Source organism: Schistocerca serialis, chromosome 2 (genome assembly GCF_023864345.2).
Source record: "Schistocerca serialis cubense isolate TAMUIC-IGC-003099 chromosome 2, iqSchSeri2.2, whole genome shotgun sequence".
NCBI classification, from domain to species: Eukaryota; Metazoa; Arthropoda; class Insecta; order Orthoptera; family Acrididae; genus Schistocerca; species Schistocerca serialis.
In genome coordinates, this window is record NC_064639.1 from 1,072,968,911 (window position 1) to 1,072,986,331 (window position 17,421).

The 17,421-nt window shown below is 47.4% G+C and overlaps 1 protein-coding gene across 1 annotated transcript in view; it reads left to right on the forward strand.

The window, feature by feature from the left end:
- The first annotated feature begins 1,909 nt into the window (after window positions 1-1,909).
- Window positions 1,910-17,421, forward strand: part of LOC126456630 (uncharacterized protein DDB_G0283697-like) — a 67,852-nt gene continuing 52,340 nt past the window's right edge. Inside the window, exon 1 of the mRNA XM_050092374.1 lies at window positions 1,910-1,995. Within this exon, the coding sequence (XP_049948331.1) occupies window positions 1,910-1,995 (86 nt within the window). The remainder of the gene's footprint in view (window positions 1,996-17,421) is intronic.

Sequence of the window (17,421 nt, forward strand, 5' to 3'; positions counted from 1 at the left end):
CAATACCGAACCGGACCGCATTTTGGACAAGCCCTCCACCTCCCCGAACTTGTCCTCCAAATTCTCTACAAAGAACTGAGGCTTCACGGATAAAAAGGATTCCCGCCATCAGCTCTGGTACAGACGAGATACCTTGGCGAATACGTCTCACTTTCATTCATTACCTTTCATTCCTCACATGGTGTGGCCAGGGAGGGGAACGATTTGGGGTCATAAACGTTACCTTTAGAATGAGCCCTAGAACGCTTGGAGACTGCTGGTGGCTGGCCACCAGCAAGAGATGATGTGCCACGCTTCATTGCGTGTCATCCACACTGACGCCACCTACTACGACCAAGGGCCCTCCCCATGGGCGCCACCCATCCACAGCAAGGGCCACCTGGCAGGATGGCCATTGCCAGGAGTCCTGATGCCCCAGGGTGATGGGCATCTACTCCTTGGCATACATGGGCAGTAAACGGCGCAGGCATCAGCAGAGCCATCCCTTTGCGGTCAGGAGGCTACAACCAACAGGGTACATGGCAGCCCCACCACAACGGACTGGCTACCGTGCTGGATTTTAGGTGATGTAGTCCATTCTCGCTATCAGTGCAGAAAGTGGCACAGCACTTTGCATGGCTTAAGCTGCATGCAGAAACGTCTCCATGCCCAAGAGATGGAGAGCAGGCAGGACTGCAATGCATCAACGAAGAAGCTGGCGAAAGACCTCAATGCAAGATGGTCATAATGCACCAAGTAAGACGCCCTTCCAAATAGGCTCGCTATTCGGAAAAATGTTGAGGGATGGAGGTCAAACTCAACGGCGGACCATCACAGAAGGCCGAAATGTTTGAGACTCCTTTTAGTCGCCTCTTACGACAGGCAGGAATACCGCGGGCCTATTCCTACCCCCGAACCCACAGGGGGAACAACGTGAAGAGATGTGTACGCTTTACCTGAATGTATCCATAGCCAACAAAATTACGACATATTCACAAAACACGCGGCAAGGCTGCACACGCTCGCTCGAACACGTTCTACACGGAGCATGTTCTCCAGTAACCCCTACAGACTATCTACATAGGGGTAATTCCAGCAACAGTGAGGCCGCTGGTCTTTACTATGGCTACCACGTTCTCTCATGGTCGTCAGATTATACACATTAAAGAGGCAGGAGTTAATCTTTATCTCCTCCACAATGACGCCAAAATTTCACTGAGGAACAATAGACTTCTAATACACCCGTACTATGGTGTTTTTGGTGATTGCGGCGATATTTCCGTAGCATTCCGCTAACACGTGAATATCACAAGACAATTCGTAGTGCTGACTGTGAGACACGCGAATAATTCCTGACTCACCAATCTATTTGCGTGCGAAGAAAAACCGAGATGTAACGGTCCCGAATTAGCAACCACACATCGTTGCTGAACGACTCGTAAAGCGCGCAGAACCAATTTCCGAATACGTAATACCATTTAGAACAGGATCACACAAAAAAGGTCACGGCTATGCTACGCCGGCATCATGTTGCCTCTTTTGAAAACAACTAGTTCAATGAAACATGTCTTAGCAAAACTACTCAGTTGAACAATGGTAATCATCCCACCTGATCAATGAGCAAAATTAGCACTTTTGGTTCTAAGGAGATTTATGAGTAGTATGCAGCTCCACTAGACTCCACACAGGGGCGAGATGGTGATGTGTCACAACAGCATCTACGTACTACGAGGCCGACTCCGCCCTACTGCACACCAGGAGAAACAAGACTGCGCCCATGGCCACTGCAAGACTCAGATCGTAGGAACAGCCACCGGAGAGCGTCACTTCGACAGTTAGCGACGCGGGCGGAATTTTATATTCCTCTGAAGGCGGGACCAGTCTGCTCGAAGTGCAGCCAGGAGACTTAGCTGAAATTCAATTCACAACAATGTCGGCAATTTTTAGCACAGTAGTTGATCCCAGCAGTGTCAATGTTGAAGAGAAGCTGTTCAAGACTCAGCTCCCAGAGGAAGTGTCAGTTATGCTTAGTATCGGAAGTAGAGCTATTTTTGATACTGAATTCAAGGCATACGTCCCCGGCCGTAATCTACTGTGATGCTGTTCTGTAAGAGATGCTGAATGTTGTGTTTTTTTACCTTAAAGGAGAAAAATGCAGATGAAGTAATAAATGAAGGCAACAGTACTCTGATAGTAATATCGGTAGTACTAGTTTGAAGATTTTAACCTTATAGAATCTAAAAAGGACCGAATGATATTTAAAGACTTACGCTAATTACATCTTTGACTGATAAATAAAGGACGTAAGGCTAATTCTCAGGAAGAAATTGTCTTAAATAGCTTTTCTGGTATTATAGTGAGGATAATCAATATGTACTTTTTTATTAGATATGCATTTCCGAAAACACATGCACTGTTCTAAAATCATGACCAGGTATGGCACGCAGTCTCACCTCTGTATGATACAATTTGTCATCACGCTGCTGCACTGGTGACACGTGAGCCTATTAATTTTTCATGTTCGGTAAGTGTGCGGCTGCGTTCACAATGACGCGCCCAGTGAAAGACGGCTGGTCACGTGCCTAAGTTTTGTCACAGACTCTTCGCATAGAACACCTCTATGGTCTGCACACGACGTGAAACATTACATAAACGAACCCGCTGGGTAGTCGCTAACAGTTGGATTCAAACAAACCTTCTCACAGCTATCAACAGCGCAGTGCAAATGGGCCCTCTTCTACGCAACACCCAGGGCCAGCTTACGAAAGCCGTTTCCTACAGAGTGCGCTGATCGATGGAGAAGAAGTCACTCACTTATAGAACATCGCAAGAAATGAAAAAGTGTATGGCGCCATTCATCAAACGAGCACTGCGTGTAACATGGTGGCAACGACGTTCAACGTTTTGTGACGCATACAGCGTGAAAGATCACGTGGTAAGAAGACAATATCAAATGGGCCTTTACCATACGAAGAAATGCTATCTGTAAGAAAAGCTCCATCAGACTATCCGACTAGGAGTGTCCTTATCCAAAAGAAGGTGATGCCCTAAGTATGACTACTTACCTAGAGGTCAAGCTATTTCAAGTAGTAAAAAAGAGACATCAGTACTGCACAAGACAACCTGCCGTCGAGAATCGTTCTCAGTAACGGCTGCTGGAACATGCACGCATTCCGTTCACTCACGAATTCTAGTATTTCAAAGGAAGAGGGCGTAACCTAAATTGAGGAACAACAGTGATACTGTAAGTTTTAGCGCTACGTGAGATCGTTTTTACAGCTTGCGTAGCTGACCATGCTAAAATCAGTTTCTATGTTGATGAAATGAGCGACCTCAACACATGTTACATTCACAGCACTGCTCCGTGCTGAAAGAAGGTGCAGAAGCAAGTTGTGACGTTGCAATTGAGTATATTCAGCGGTGAAAAATCTTTATAGGTAAATTGGTGAAAGTTAAGAAACATTCCTGTCAGCAACAGTACACTTGCAAGAGGTAGAGGACAACGTCGATTTGGAAGAGTGGCTAAGGGAGCAGCTTCCTTGAATGAAGCCCGACAGCAATTAGTGACATCCGCCAGCACTCAGAATCTGAGGTAGCAGATACCTCAATGTGTGTATGTAATTCCAGCGATGGAACAGCTATTAGCCCCCCCTCCCCCCCCCCCCCCCCCCCTACACCAAAGAACTGGGTATGTTGTGTAAAAGGTGTCGACTATCATCATACCAAAAGTGGAGGAGGTTGTGGCGGCAATGCCTGTGGTGGAATTGGAGTCACTGTCCTGTGACCTAAACGAGGACAGGAAACAAAGATTCATGAGGCAAGGTTTTGAGGAGCTAAGACCATTACGAATCCTGAATGTTGCAAGAAACCCGGAGTAGCATGAACTGTCTCTACCCAGTGATGTGGACCTACATGGTGAAGCCGTAGTTATCCGCTCGTTTTAGTATTATGACGGCAGACACAAAGGTTTTGTAGTGAATGTTTTGACTGGCATCTAACATGTTTTGATGAATCAACACCAACACAAGGACATTATAATGGGATGGAGAGCGAACAGCTCCAGACTTACAACTTGAGCTCCTGGCTGTGTGCGCGAATATTACACCCTCTGTTCGCTCAAATGGTGAAACAGTAAAAATGCACAATAATAATCACTAGCATGGAGGTTGAAAGTAGCATCACATGCCGTCATCTTTTGATTCACACCAGTTGCTGGCATCCAAGCCGTTAGCAATAGATCTTTTAAAAGAAGATCATACGCTTGGTGGGCTTGCCTAGCAATTTTTCAGCACCATGAATTAACCACCATGAAGACAAGGACAATGTTAGTGTCCACGGTCACCCCACGATACGAAAGCAGGCAATTAACATATTGGATCATACTGGCAGGGAGAGAATATCTGGACTGAAGCTTGCTTTCACAAGATAAAATCGAATTCGAAGATTATTGCGGATGCTACGTAACGGAAGTTCCAGGAAATTGTAGTCTCCCCCAAAAATTATCCATTTCCACTGTCATCCGATTCTGACTAAGAGGCTTTTTCTTCATGTAAGTTGAGTTTACGAGTATCAGAGAACTCAAAAAAAGCGCAGACGATCGAAGTTGGAAACCAAAAGGGGAATGACGCGAAACATCAGTTGACAGAACGGGTAGGAGACCATGTACATTACAGTTTGAGGCATAAATAACCTAAATATGTGATATCAGTGAGGTGGTGGTGGTGGTTGTTGGGAAGTTTAAGGGGGACTAAACAGGATCAGTGAGGCGTGATGACTTCATGAAGTACCAACTCAACCACCCACATCATCTCGAGGCATTAGGAAGGAGAGAACAATTCACGTCCAAGCCTTGAAGCTACCCGGTAATAGTCGAATTCAGACGAACCTTCTCACAGGTATCGTCAACGGACCAGGTAATTCCCCAAAAGAGCATGACATGCCACTAGGAGACAACAATTCCTGCAAAGAGCAATGGAGAATACACTAGTCACCAGAGGAATACCGCAGAAAATCAGGAAGTATACGTCTTATCAGTGAGAGATACGTAATGTGTGACATGGAGGAAGAAACGTTCAAAATTTTGTAACAAATACGGCATACATGCATAATCATTTTGGAGTCGAAGATTCAAACTACCTACGAAGGAAAGAAGCAGTATGGAAGCAGTACGGAAGCAGTTGTAACCGAGACCGAAACGATCGAGAAGTGGCCTGTAGCGCAGCGCGGCGGGACCAAACAGAGAGAGGCCCGCGAACAAACGAACGGAAGAGACGGACACGAACAACGACGGACGAACGAACGAGCGAGACCTTACGACGACAACACGCAAGATACATGGGGTGACAGACAACGCAAGGAATCCACTACATCCACTACAAACGAAAGCAAACTACAGGAAACACCATATCTGTTGTTACGAGGTCGATCGGCTCCACGAAATTCCAATTGCCTAACTGAGCGACAGAAATGCGCTTCTATTCAGGATAAGGTACGCCGCTATTGGCAGCTGGATCCACATGTTCCACCGTGGCGCCCTCACTTTATTCTCTAGCCAGGAACTCGCGCAGCCGCGGCTTACGGCGCGAAGGCTGTAGAGACCACTAGTGGTAATCGAGGTCCATGCTGTCTGGCTCGAATTCAGAACCCGCGGCGCTCGGTACCAAAGAAGCACCATGAAACGAAGGAGTAAAATGACGTTTCACGTCATCAAGAAGCAGATGGTTTCACTCTGATTTCTAACTGTGAAGTCATCAAGTAGCAGTTGGGATAAATCTGTAGCGCAGCCAACAATCGGCGATTCACAATTATTTCTGAATACTGCCCCACGATGTACACATTCCACCAACGACTTCCATATGGAACATTTTGTACCCGGATGGGAATGAAACTTTTTTAGGAAGATGCCCGGTTCAACGGCCGACTGAGTTGAGCCTAGAGTATGACAAAGGAACAATTCACATCAGACATCTGGCGTAGTTGGCCAAGAAGTACATCATCATCAAATACAATACCATATGTATCTGGGTGGGAATATATCTCACACACAATAAATAATATGTCACGAGAGCGCGTACACTTGAATGAGGAACTGCAAACAGTGGAAGGGGCTGAAGAGCACGTGATGGAACTACCAGTGTTTCTTAACACATCAAAAAGAAACCTAGTGATAACTAGGATTTAAGATTAAAGAGAAGTGCATATGAGCACCGTAATGTCTGACTGAACCTTTCTGACCTCTCCTAGAATAATGAATCGACTTTATCGGTGCTAAGAGCTTTCTCAACGTACAGCCAGCATTTGGATCAAGCTCTGAGCGACAGTCAATTTGTATACAAGTGCTGCAGATTCCAGCAATAATAGCGACGTGACGAGCTATATTAATGAGATCGTGTGAGAAAGGGTACTTATCGAAGAGATGATCATGTGGTTTAGAGCTGTTTGATGTCGGGGAATAACGATGAAAGGCATACTGAATCAAACAAGAACCAAGGAACGCGTAGGTGTAATCTTACAAACGAGTGTGATTAAACATCAGTCCATTCATACCTACAATCACATTAGGAATGTGAATATCCATTAAGTTCTGAAACAGTTCATCAGGAAACCCAGTAAGTGAAACTGCTCGTTTTGGATCAAAGCTCACACATGGCATATTTTCATCACTGAATGGAGTCAAAATGCACTCACAACAACATTGATTTTCAACCGCTAACTGTATTCACACCGTTTAATGGGAAAACAAAAACAAATGTCTTATCAGTGAGCACTTCAGTCTCAATTCCACCAGCCTATTTCGTTATTATCAACATCTTGTGGAAGTGAGACGGTGTCATACCAGAGTATAGTTACGAACGGACTAATGGGAAAATAATCACAAAAAAAAGGATGTTCATAGTTAAGGACTTGTGCAGCATGCGAGAATCGAGATCAACACTGAAATGAAGGGCAGTTGTAAAGTCGAAGACCTTTGATGTAGCCTTACAGAATCCATTCCAGTCGAAAAAGGCGGAAACCAGCAAAGTCATTTGTCACCATCATCCGGTAATACGTAGCTGGTTTCTGAAGCTGGGGTTTACGTCTGTGGTGATTTATCCTATTTCAGGTAACAAAACCCAAAGCCGAACCACGAAGACAGTCAGCTCTGCACACCTCATCCTCGAATTTCCTCAGATATTTCAGGAATAAACAGTTGTTAGTTCAGTGATTCAAGTGTAGTATGACATGCGAAAACGGTCAGAGGTCCCTCACAAGGCAGAGTGTGCTGTTAGGAAAATACCGCGTCGCCAGAACCCAAGAGGCGTGTACTCAAGAAATGTTCGTTATTCTTCAACGTGTGTACTTTTATCAGTTTCTTTAAGTAACCGAATATCAGATATTAGTATGCCCCACTTTCAACGATTTGCCACTGTTACAAAGTGAGTGGCTTCTACTCGTCCCAACTAATGAACACAGGAGTGGCGGGAGGAGGGGGGGTGTAAGGTAAACGAGCTCATAACTTGCGTCTGTTTGCGTTTGGCCCCCTTCCTTAGGGTGTTTGGTGTTTGTATCAGGTAAAAAATTGTAGAAACAGTGACGAAAAAGAAGATACATGTATGTTGCGTTCGTAAGCTAAGAACATGGCTCTGAGCACTATGGGGCTCAACATCATAGGTCATCAGTGCCCTGGAAGTTAGAACTACTTAAACCTAATTAACCTAAGGACATCACACACATCCATCCCCGAGGCAGGATTCGAATCAACGATCGTAGTGGTCGCGCAGTTCCAGACTGAAGCGCCTAGAACCGCTCGGCAAATCCGGCCGGCTTGAAGCTAAGGGATCAGGAAGGAGAATGAAAATGTTTTCAGTGCATTGCAGTCTAATTTGCCACAAATAATTTGATATGTTACTTTAATATGCATCATACACTTTTCACAAATAACAAAGTGTGTGGTGGACTAATGCTGCACTACGTTCGTGCGAATAAAAGCGAAGAAAGTAGTATTTGATCCTGTTTCACGTCTCACTGAAAAATCTAAGTTACTCACGGGCTAAAATATTTCTCTGACGATGTCGTGGCAGATTGTATCATGCGATGAGAAAGTATGACGCAGTTCAGATAAAATTTTCAGTTCTACAGCCCTAAAATAATAATCTATATTCATAACGTATTATGGTACTTAGGAACCTGCATGAGAATATTAATTGTATTATTTGCAGTGAAACAACTTCCAATAAAATTTTACGTCCACTGATCCGCAAATTAGAAGGAAATTTTTTCCTGCCATGTAAATTGTTTTTGTACTGTGTCTTGAAGTACTACTGTTACATCAGTGATTAACCGTAAGTACGTCTTGGGAAGAAAAAAGAGATATTAAATAGTAGATGAAGGCTCTAGGTTCTAGAAAGCAGCTGATGGTTTGAACTTCACATCCGACAACACATTTTAACAATCTAATACTAATGATATTCCGTCATTCCAAACAGTAAGTAAGTTATGAAGAGTGACGTTCTGAAAATGTCGGTAGAAGGGAGATTGGCTGATGTGCCTGTTATACACGTCAGATTGAGATTGGTCGAGCAGATCGTATCGCAATACCGCCCGAGATGGTGTTAAAGCAGTAGTATGCACTGCCATTTCTTTTTAGTTTCTGCAATAATGTATCAGTAGCCTCTGGTTTTCATTATCGATTAATGTGAATTCACGGACCATGATAATTTGAGTCTAATAGTAACAGTGGTAACAGACTGTTCCTGTGAGTTTGTTTGCACAGTGACAGTTCCTTCGAAAGAGGACACAATGCAAATCCCGAATCTGTGAAAAGTTACATATAAACTGAAGCGGGATCACTTATCAGCTGCAGCGGGACGTTAAGCGGAATCAGCGGCGAAGAGCGGGAATGTGTACCGGGTCGGGATTCGAACCAGGGATGATCTGCTTACCCGGCAGGTGTGTCAACCACTACGCCACCTAGTATGCAGCTTTAACCGAACTACACAGACCATCCCAATACACCAGACGGCCGATCCAACTCCCACCGAGCGCCACCTCTCCGCAGTCCCTGTCCATTATACTTCCATTCCCTAGTTAGAGATCTCCACAGGGAGGTACTGACACCATGCCTTCACATAACTCAGTCATGCTGGGCATTGGATTAACTTTAGTCAATGCGAATGCACAAATACGTCCGATGTGGATTGATATGTCTTGAGAATCTTTGACGTTTTCTTTGAAGAAGGCGCACACCATGTGGCTGTCATACAAACAGCTGTCACTGAAATACCTGCACTGTTCCATGACTGTGTAATACACCACAACCGCCCCGTATGCCAGCGACACGATTCCGTCTTAGATGCTGCTCTGGAATGCCGACGAGATCGCCATGCGAAGGGCTCAATTTCTTACGTTCATGCAACAAAAAGAAAACCAGATCGCTCTCGTGAAGGAAATTAAACTCCAGCCACACAAACAACTACGCATTCCAGACGACAGTCGGTGCAACAGCAATAATCATACACCAAGAGACATAACACAAAAACATCTATCCACCTGAGCTCGCAGGATTAGAAGCCACAGCCGTCAGGGTTAACGTGAACGTAGCCAACAGAACATGGATATCGATATATAAGCAACCTGGCATCATAACGACAGGTGGTACCAGCACCATTCTCAACACACAACCACGAGTCATTCCCGCTCGAAATGTTGGCGCTGAGTACCCAGACTGCAACTTGGGAAGACCAACCTCCAACGGCGAAAAACTATGAGAACATGCACTTAGTGGAAACTACATTACACTAGTGCCGACCGAGAAGCCACTGAAACCCTATCACAGGGATCACATTGAAGATGTAATGGCCCCCAGGGGATAACATGTACACTCTCCGATAAAGCTCTGAACCATTTCTCACCACACCACACATACATACGTAATTCTTTTCACAGGACCTAACTCAACTAGGAAAACGTTAACTGGGCACCTTTCAGGTAGAGGGTTAATATTATGAGAAATAAACGAAACTACGCAAACCGCTTAAACTGATGAAGTTTTAGAGCCCCTCAACACTGGTTCAGGAACGTAGGAACCGGCACCATCCCAATACTCACGCCGCAACAACGCTCAGCAGGCCTGCTTCCTGAGATCGAGGGATTTATCGATGTGAGAGAACATCTCATTAAATATTGGCTAAGCTCAATGCTCCCGTTATATAATAAGCACGTCTAAGGCCCCAGAGAATCGTATAGGAAAAATACGAACATTTAAAACCGCGCAGTGGGATCTACCACCTGCCGTCATGGATTGACCTGCAGAGTGGAAGCTAATCCGCCACTTCACCAACGATAAACACTACACATTGATTTAAAAGGGCTTGAGGAACTTCTTATTCCTCAGAATATAAAGCAGACCTTATATTCACAACACTACCAGCGACATTCGCATCAAAGCTGACAGCTTCCGACACAGCATTCGCACTAGGACCATGCCTGGTGGTTACAAGACTTTTAGGCCAGCCAACACATGACGTAGTAAGACTTCCTAGTACACATGAAATTACCTGAGTTATTAAGCACACCGCAAATAGGAAAGCTCCTGGTGCTGGTGGCATTTAACACCTTGTGTCCCAGGATTTCACGAAAGTAAGAGGACAAGTCACACACACCAGGAATGCCAACCTACAGTATCAGCATTTCTCTGCCTTTGGGACACAGCCTATGTTCTCGTGTTCAGGATGCCAGGGGAAGACCACTCACTCGCACTGAATTGCTGGCCTATCGGTCTTATGTGCTCGCTCACCAAGATTGTTATGAAGGTGGTTCTGAAACGTCTCACTAGACACTGCATCACTGAAACAGTGAGACCAAAGCAGTTAGGATTAAGGAATCATCACCCCACAGCACAACCACCACCCAACGTAGATGACTGTTATACAGCTGCTGAAATGCCTACGAAGCTGCAAGGTCTGTGTTTCTTGACATCAGGAAGGCCTTCGATGGTCTACGGCGGAACGGCGTAACCTGCCAAATCAGCGACGTTTGTTCCGTAACAGACACATTACTTGGTTAGTTGGTTTGTGAGATTGAAGGGACCTGACTGCTAGGGCTGTCGGTCCTTTCCCATTAACTTGAAACACCAACAAAGAATAAAAAAATGGAGATGACAAGAGGCGACACAGGACAAAACAGACAGAGATCAGACAAAACGAATTAAAATCACACAGTGTGACAGTGGATGGCCGACCATAGAGACGAGAAAGGAAAAGCCAACCACCAACTGACACACTAAAAACCACATTCTAATTCCGTAGGCCAAAGGCCAAACAACACAAAGACACTCAGAGTAAGTGTTAAGAACCACCTACGTGAATAAAACGCAAAACTGAGCCTGCCAGGGCAGTGTCATTTGTTTAAAAGGCAGGGAGCGTCTCAGGCAGCGCGCACATCTGCCCGAGTACAGCTAAAATGGTACACTCCAACAAAATGTCTACCACTGTGAAAACTGATCCGCAGCGACATTGAGGTGGGTCCTCAGGGTGCAATAAGTGGCCGTGCGTCATCCATATGTGCCCAATGCGCAGCCGCCACAGGACAACAGACTCCTTGCGAGAGACCCACATGGATGACCCCCACAGAGTCTTCGTCTCCTTGACGGCACGGAGTTTGTTAGGGGTGGTCAGACCGCGCCATTCAGCGTCCCATAGCGCGAAAACTTTGCGGCTTAACACCGCGTGCAAATCAGTCTCCGGGAGGCCAATGTCCAGGGTTGGTTCACTGGTGGCCTGTTTGGCCAAGCAGTCAACATGGTCATTGCCTGGGATGCTGACAGGACCAGAGGTCCACGTAAAGACCACAGAGCGGCCCCAACGCGCAAGAGTACGGAGGGACTCCTTGACAACCATCACCAGACGAGAGCGAGGGAAACACAGGTCGATAGCTCGTAAACTGCTCAAGGACTCGCTACAGATCACGAAGGACTCACCTGAGCAGGAGCGGATATACTCGACGACACGAAAGATGGCGACCAGCACAGCAGTGAAAACGCTGCAGCCAGCCGACAATGAATGATGATTGTAATGGTCTCGTAGAGTGAGAGCATAACTGACACTATCAGCAACCATCGAACCGTCTGTGTAAACAAAGCCAGAACCCTGAAATGTGGCAAGGATGGAAAGAAAGCGGCGGCGGAAGGCCTCCAGAGTTACTGAGTCCTTCGGGCCCTGTGCCAATTCGAGCTGAAGGCAAGGACGGAGCACGCACCAGGGGGGGGTGTACGCAGAGGGGCCTGGAAATGAGCTGGAAGAGGGAAACCCTTAAGCACTGTGAGAAGCTCTCTGACTCGGACCGCTATCGTATGACCCGCCCGGGCCAACGTTCTGGGAGATGGACGACTGACTGCGGGAAGAGGAGACGATAATTTGGATGCCCGGGCAAGTTGAAAACGTAGGCAGCATAAGCAGGCAGTAAACGTTGGCGCCGTAACCGCAGTGGACGGACACCTGCCTCCACAAGTATGCTGTCCACAGGGCTGGTCCGGAAAGCACCAGTGGCTAGTCGTAACCCGCTGTGAAGGACTGGGTCCAGCACCCGCAAAGCAGAAGGCGGTGCTGAACCATAAGCCAGGCTCCCATAATCCAGATGGGACTGGACTGACGCCTGGTAGAGCCGTAAGAGGGTAGATCGGTCGGCGGCTAGGCTGGTGTGGCTCAAGCATCGCAGAGCATTAAGATGCCGCCAACACATCTGTTTAAGCTGCCGAATATGAGGCAGGCAAGTCAACCGGGCATCAAAAGCCACACCCAAAAACCTATGTAACTCCACCACAGCAAGAAGTTCGCCGGCAAGATAAAGCCGAGGCTCAGTGAGGACTGTTCGTCGCCGGCAGAAATGCATAACGCAGGTCTTGGCAACCGAAAACTGCAAGCCATGCGCGACAGCCGAAGACTGCGCCTTGAGGATAGCGCCCTGCTGCTGGCGTTCAGCACCCGCAATGCCAATGTAGGTATAGTAGAGGCACAAGTCGTCAGCATACAAGGACGCTGAGACAGACGTTCCCACCGCCGAAGCGAGCCCGTTAATTGCAATTAAAAACAGGCAGACCCTTAAAACAGATCCCTGTGGCACCCCATTCTCCAGAACTCGGGAGGAACTATAGGAGGCCGCAACTTGCACGCGGAAGGTTCAATGCGATAGAAAATTTCGAATGAAAATTGACAGTGATGTATACATACCGTACTCAGCACTCGTGCTTGTGTTGCTGAATGGTGCAGCGGGCCCGCTGGTGATCTTAAATCGCCTCAGCGATCTCAGGCGACCACCAAGGCGCAGTCCTCCGCCGAGGGGATCCAGAAGAACAGCTGATTCTGCGGCAGTAACGATGCCGGTGGTGACCGATTCAACCACTACATCAATGGCTTCATTAGAAAGATGCGCAATAGCGGCCATGGAGGAGAACAAGTCACAGTCAGCTTTATTCATAGCCCATCTGCAAGGGCGCCCAGAAGAGTGACGCTATGGCATTATCAGAAAGATCGTGAAGTGGTCACTAACACACAGGTCGTCAGGCACACTCCATTGGACAGACGGTAAGAGGCTAGGGCTGCATATCGAAATGTCGATGGCGGAGTACGTGACATGCGCCACACTGAGATGTGTAAAGGCATCATTTAAAACGGAAAGGTCGAGCTGTGTCAATACATGCCCAACGGTGGCGCCTCGACCTGTTGCCACAGACCCACCCCACAGAGGGATATGGGCGATGAAGTCGCCCAGTAACAAGAAACGTGGCGGAAATTGGGGTATCAGCGCAGCCAGGACATGCTGCAGGACATCACCATCCGGTGGAAGATATACACTGCAGACAGTAACAGCCTGTGGCGTACACACCCGAACAGCGACATCCTCTGAAGGTGTTTGTAGAAGGACAGACTCGCTGTGAAATGAGTGAAGGACATAGATGTAGACTCCACCATATACCCTTTCATAACTGCCCGGTTCCTATAATAACCCCGATCGCTACGAATCGGGCGGGGGGAGGTGGGTCCGCTTTGCCAAAAACCAAGTTTCTTGTAGAGCAATACACGAAAGGGTGTAGGCTGAGAAGTTGCCAGAGCTCAGTAAGATGGTGGAAGAAACTGTTGCAGTGCAAATAGAGGATGGTATTGTCCATGGCTGAGAAAGGCGTGAAGGGACTGGGGAGGCAGATTACCCCGCTGGGTCATCTCCGCCAACGAAGGAGAGCCTGAATCGACGACTACTGCGTCAGAGGAAGAGGCAAGTTTGAGGTCCTTGGGGGACGCCAAAATCTGCAAATCGTCCTCCGACTCAAAACTGTGTAGTAACAGGTGGTAGCGGCAACCTGAACCTCTTCCATGGTACGTAGGTTTTTCTTGTTTTTCCTCTCCTCCCCCCACCGATCCTTAGGAGGAACCTGGAATGGAGTCTCAGACGGAGGGGCAGGGACAGAGGAAGAGTGTGAAGCTCTGCAATCTGCCAGCCATGGCTCTTTGAGGCATTGACTGATGTCAGAATTTGTACTGGACAATGCCTTAGAAGGTAGGCATCTAAGGAACCATCTCTGAATGAGAGAAGTTGGAGGAGGCTGGTGTGTCACCATGGAGTGATGGGGGGTGGGGGGGCGGGCAACGCCCGATATCCCTGTCAATTTTGAGGTTTGGTCTACCAAGGGAGGTGTCTCGGGAGCACCAGAAGAAGCATTGTGCCCCCTTCACAGACACAGGGGAAGAGCCAGGGCTCATCTGCACAGGATGAAACCTTTCGTATTTCCTCTTCACATTCTAATAGGTAAGCCTGTCAAGTGTTTTCATTTTCATGATTCGTGGCTCCTTAGGGAGATCAGGGCAGTCAGGCGAGGAGGGAGAGAGATGCTTCGCACAGTTGACAAGTGGGAGGAGGCATAAACAGTGTGCTTGGGAGCTGAGACAACTGCAATCCCTGCATGTGGAGCTGGAAGTACTTGTGACCAAAACTCCAACACTCTCTCAGATCTCTATCACAAGCACTGCATAGGGCAGAAACGTATGGTTTAATGTCACAATGGTATACCATCACCTTGACCCTTTCAGGGAGTCACCCTCAACGGCCAAGATGAAGGAACATGTGGCAATCCTGTTGTATTTGGGTCCAGTATGCATGTGTCAGATGAAGTGGACACCCCATTGCTCCAAGTTCGTGTGTAGGTCCTCATCTGACTGCAAAAGGAGATCGTGATGGAAAGTAAGATGCTGGACCAAGTCAAGGCTTTTATGGGAGTAAACAGGATGGGATATCATCAAACCTGTCACAGACGAGCACCGCCAGCGACTAGACTGGGGAGGCCCCTTGGATCAAAATCGCCCCACTGCACATTTAGATAACGCCGCCATTTCCCCAAACCTATTTTCAGGATGGTCTACGATGTACTAGGGCTTCATTGCCTGAAATGTCTCTGCATCAGTCCTGCTGCAAACAAGGTACCGAGGGGAATACAGCTCACGAGACCGAGTCGCCCTACAGTCCTCCCAATTCGTTGCCAAGGAGGGGAACGATCGGGTATCATAGGCTGCAGCATAATTTTCATTTCGTACGCACATTGAGACTGCTGGGGCCAAGCGATCACCAGCCTGAGTCAATTTAACTATTTTTATTGTGCGTCATGTTCCCTGATACCACCCACTCCAATCAGGGGCTCTCCTCACAGGCGCCACATAACCTCACCAAGGGACACATGGTGCGATGGCCATTGCCGGGAGTTCCCGTGCCCCAGAAAGGATGGGCACTTACTCCTTGGCATACATGGGGAGGTCGCAGCTCAGGCGTCAGCAGTGCGATCCCTGTGTTGTCAGGGGACTACAACTAAGAGGGTACTTGACAACCCCACGAAGACAGACTGGCTACTGCGCTGGAATTCGGGTGACAAAATGGTCCAGAATTATCGGAGGCATGAAGGATGGTATGGCGCAAGAGAAGACAAGTTGGCAACCTACAAGGCTGAGAGGGCTAGCCTGCCACATGGCAAGCAGGACGCAAGATGCCAGTGTACGATGGACGAACAGGAAACATCGTTTAAGGCGTTCTTCCCCAAATGGCACGCACTATCAACAGAAATTTATCAAATGTGGAGGTCAAACCCGAGAGGGGACCATCACAGAAAAGCCGCAACGTTGGACACTCCTTTTAGCTCACCTCTTACGACGGCAGGAATACCACGGGCCTATTCGAGCTCCTGGACTCTAAGGTGAGGGGGGGGGGGGGGGGGAGCGTTCATAAGTGGAATCCTCATGCTAACGCCAGTGTTTAAAGGGAACAGCTACAGATGCATTTCGAAACTGAATCGGATTCTGTACTTGCTTCCAGTACATAAGGAAGTGTTTCACAGTGTGCTTAAAATTAGATCCAGGCACACTCATGGTTCACTTCAACATCCAAGACAGATGACGTTCCACGGAACCCAGCCTACAGATGGGTCCGCTCTTAAGATCTCTGTTCACTACATGAACTACTGACATCTTACCAAGACGTGGTATTTACCAGCACGCCATATAATAGGCTGGTCAAGTATATGTGCAGGTTTTGTGTGCTGTAAGGGCTGCAGTAAGGCTATTGGACATCCTATAAAGTGTGTCTTAAGTCGAGGAACTGGCAACACTTCATTATGCTCCACCAATAATTTGAGTCCCACTAACACGCAGCAGCAATAAACAGGCCACGCATTGAAGCGTCTACGTTTTAAGGACACTGATGGTCTACATCGAAGCTTCAAGCCACGTACAAAACATTCGTCACTCGGGTACCTTTGATGTTGCAAATTACCTGCAGGTTGATTAATAAGACCCCAGTACCAGAATGGAGATATTTTAGTTGTTCAGGTCCTTATGCGATTCAATGTAATGTTATTGCACTTTGTTCGAAACTAACGACCTAGTTCGAGTCGGTCAAGTGTTTCATGGTGCGCACTGCATAGTGTCCGCCTAACCCTGTGGAACACCGTTCAGCTGCTTCTTACAGAGCAGAGTAGACTGAGGGCCATCACGTGGTCCTCCTTAAGGTTACACACCTACGAAAGAGGGACGTGGGTGAGCAGTCGGGTGGTCTGTCTTCCATCACGCTGCTACCCGGTACCTCATGGGCCTCCGCAACGCAATATATCCCGTGAGGGGAGCTGAACTCTCAAATAGTGTAAGTTTTCTGCCCACACCGTTCGAGTATGCCAGTACTCATTAAGAACAGAAATATTCGGCATCGCTTTCTGCGTGTACACCCCACACTCCTCGACGATGTGTACTTGTGTTTGGAGTTCACGGGCGATCAGCAGCGAAGAATATGTAGTAATACCACAAACTAACACTCGATCCGTTCTCTCTTGTGTTGACCCACATTCAACATCTCACAAGCCATAACGGAATGTAAGAAAAACTGAATGGTGTTTCATACCGGATTCAAATGTACCTACATCTACCATAGAGAAAA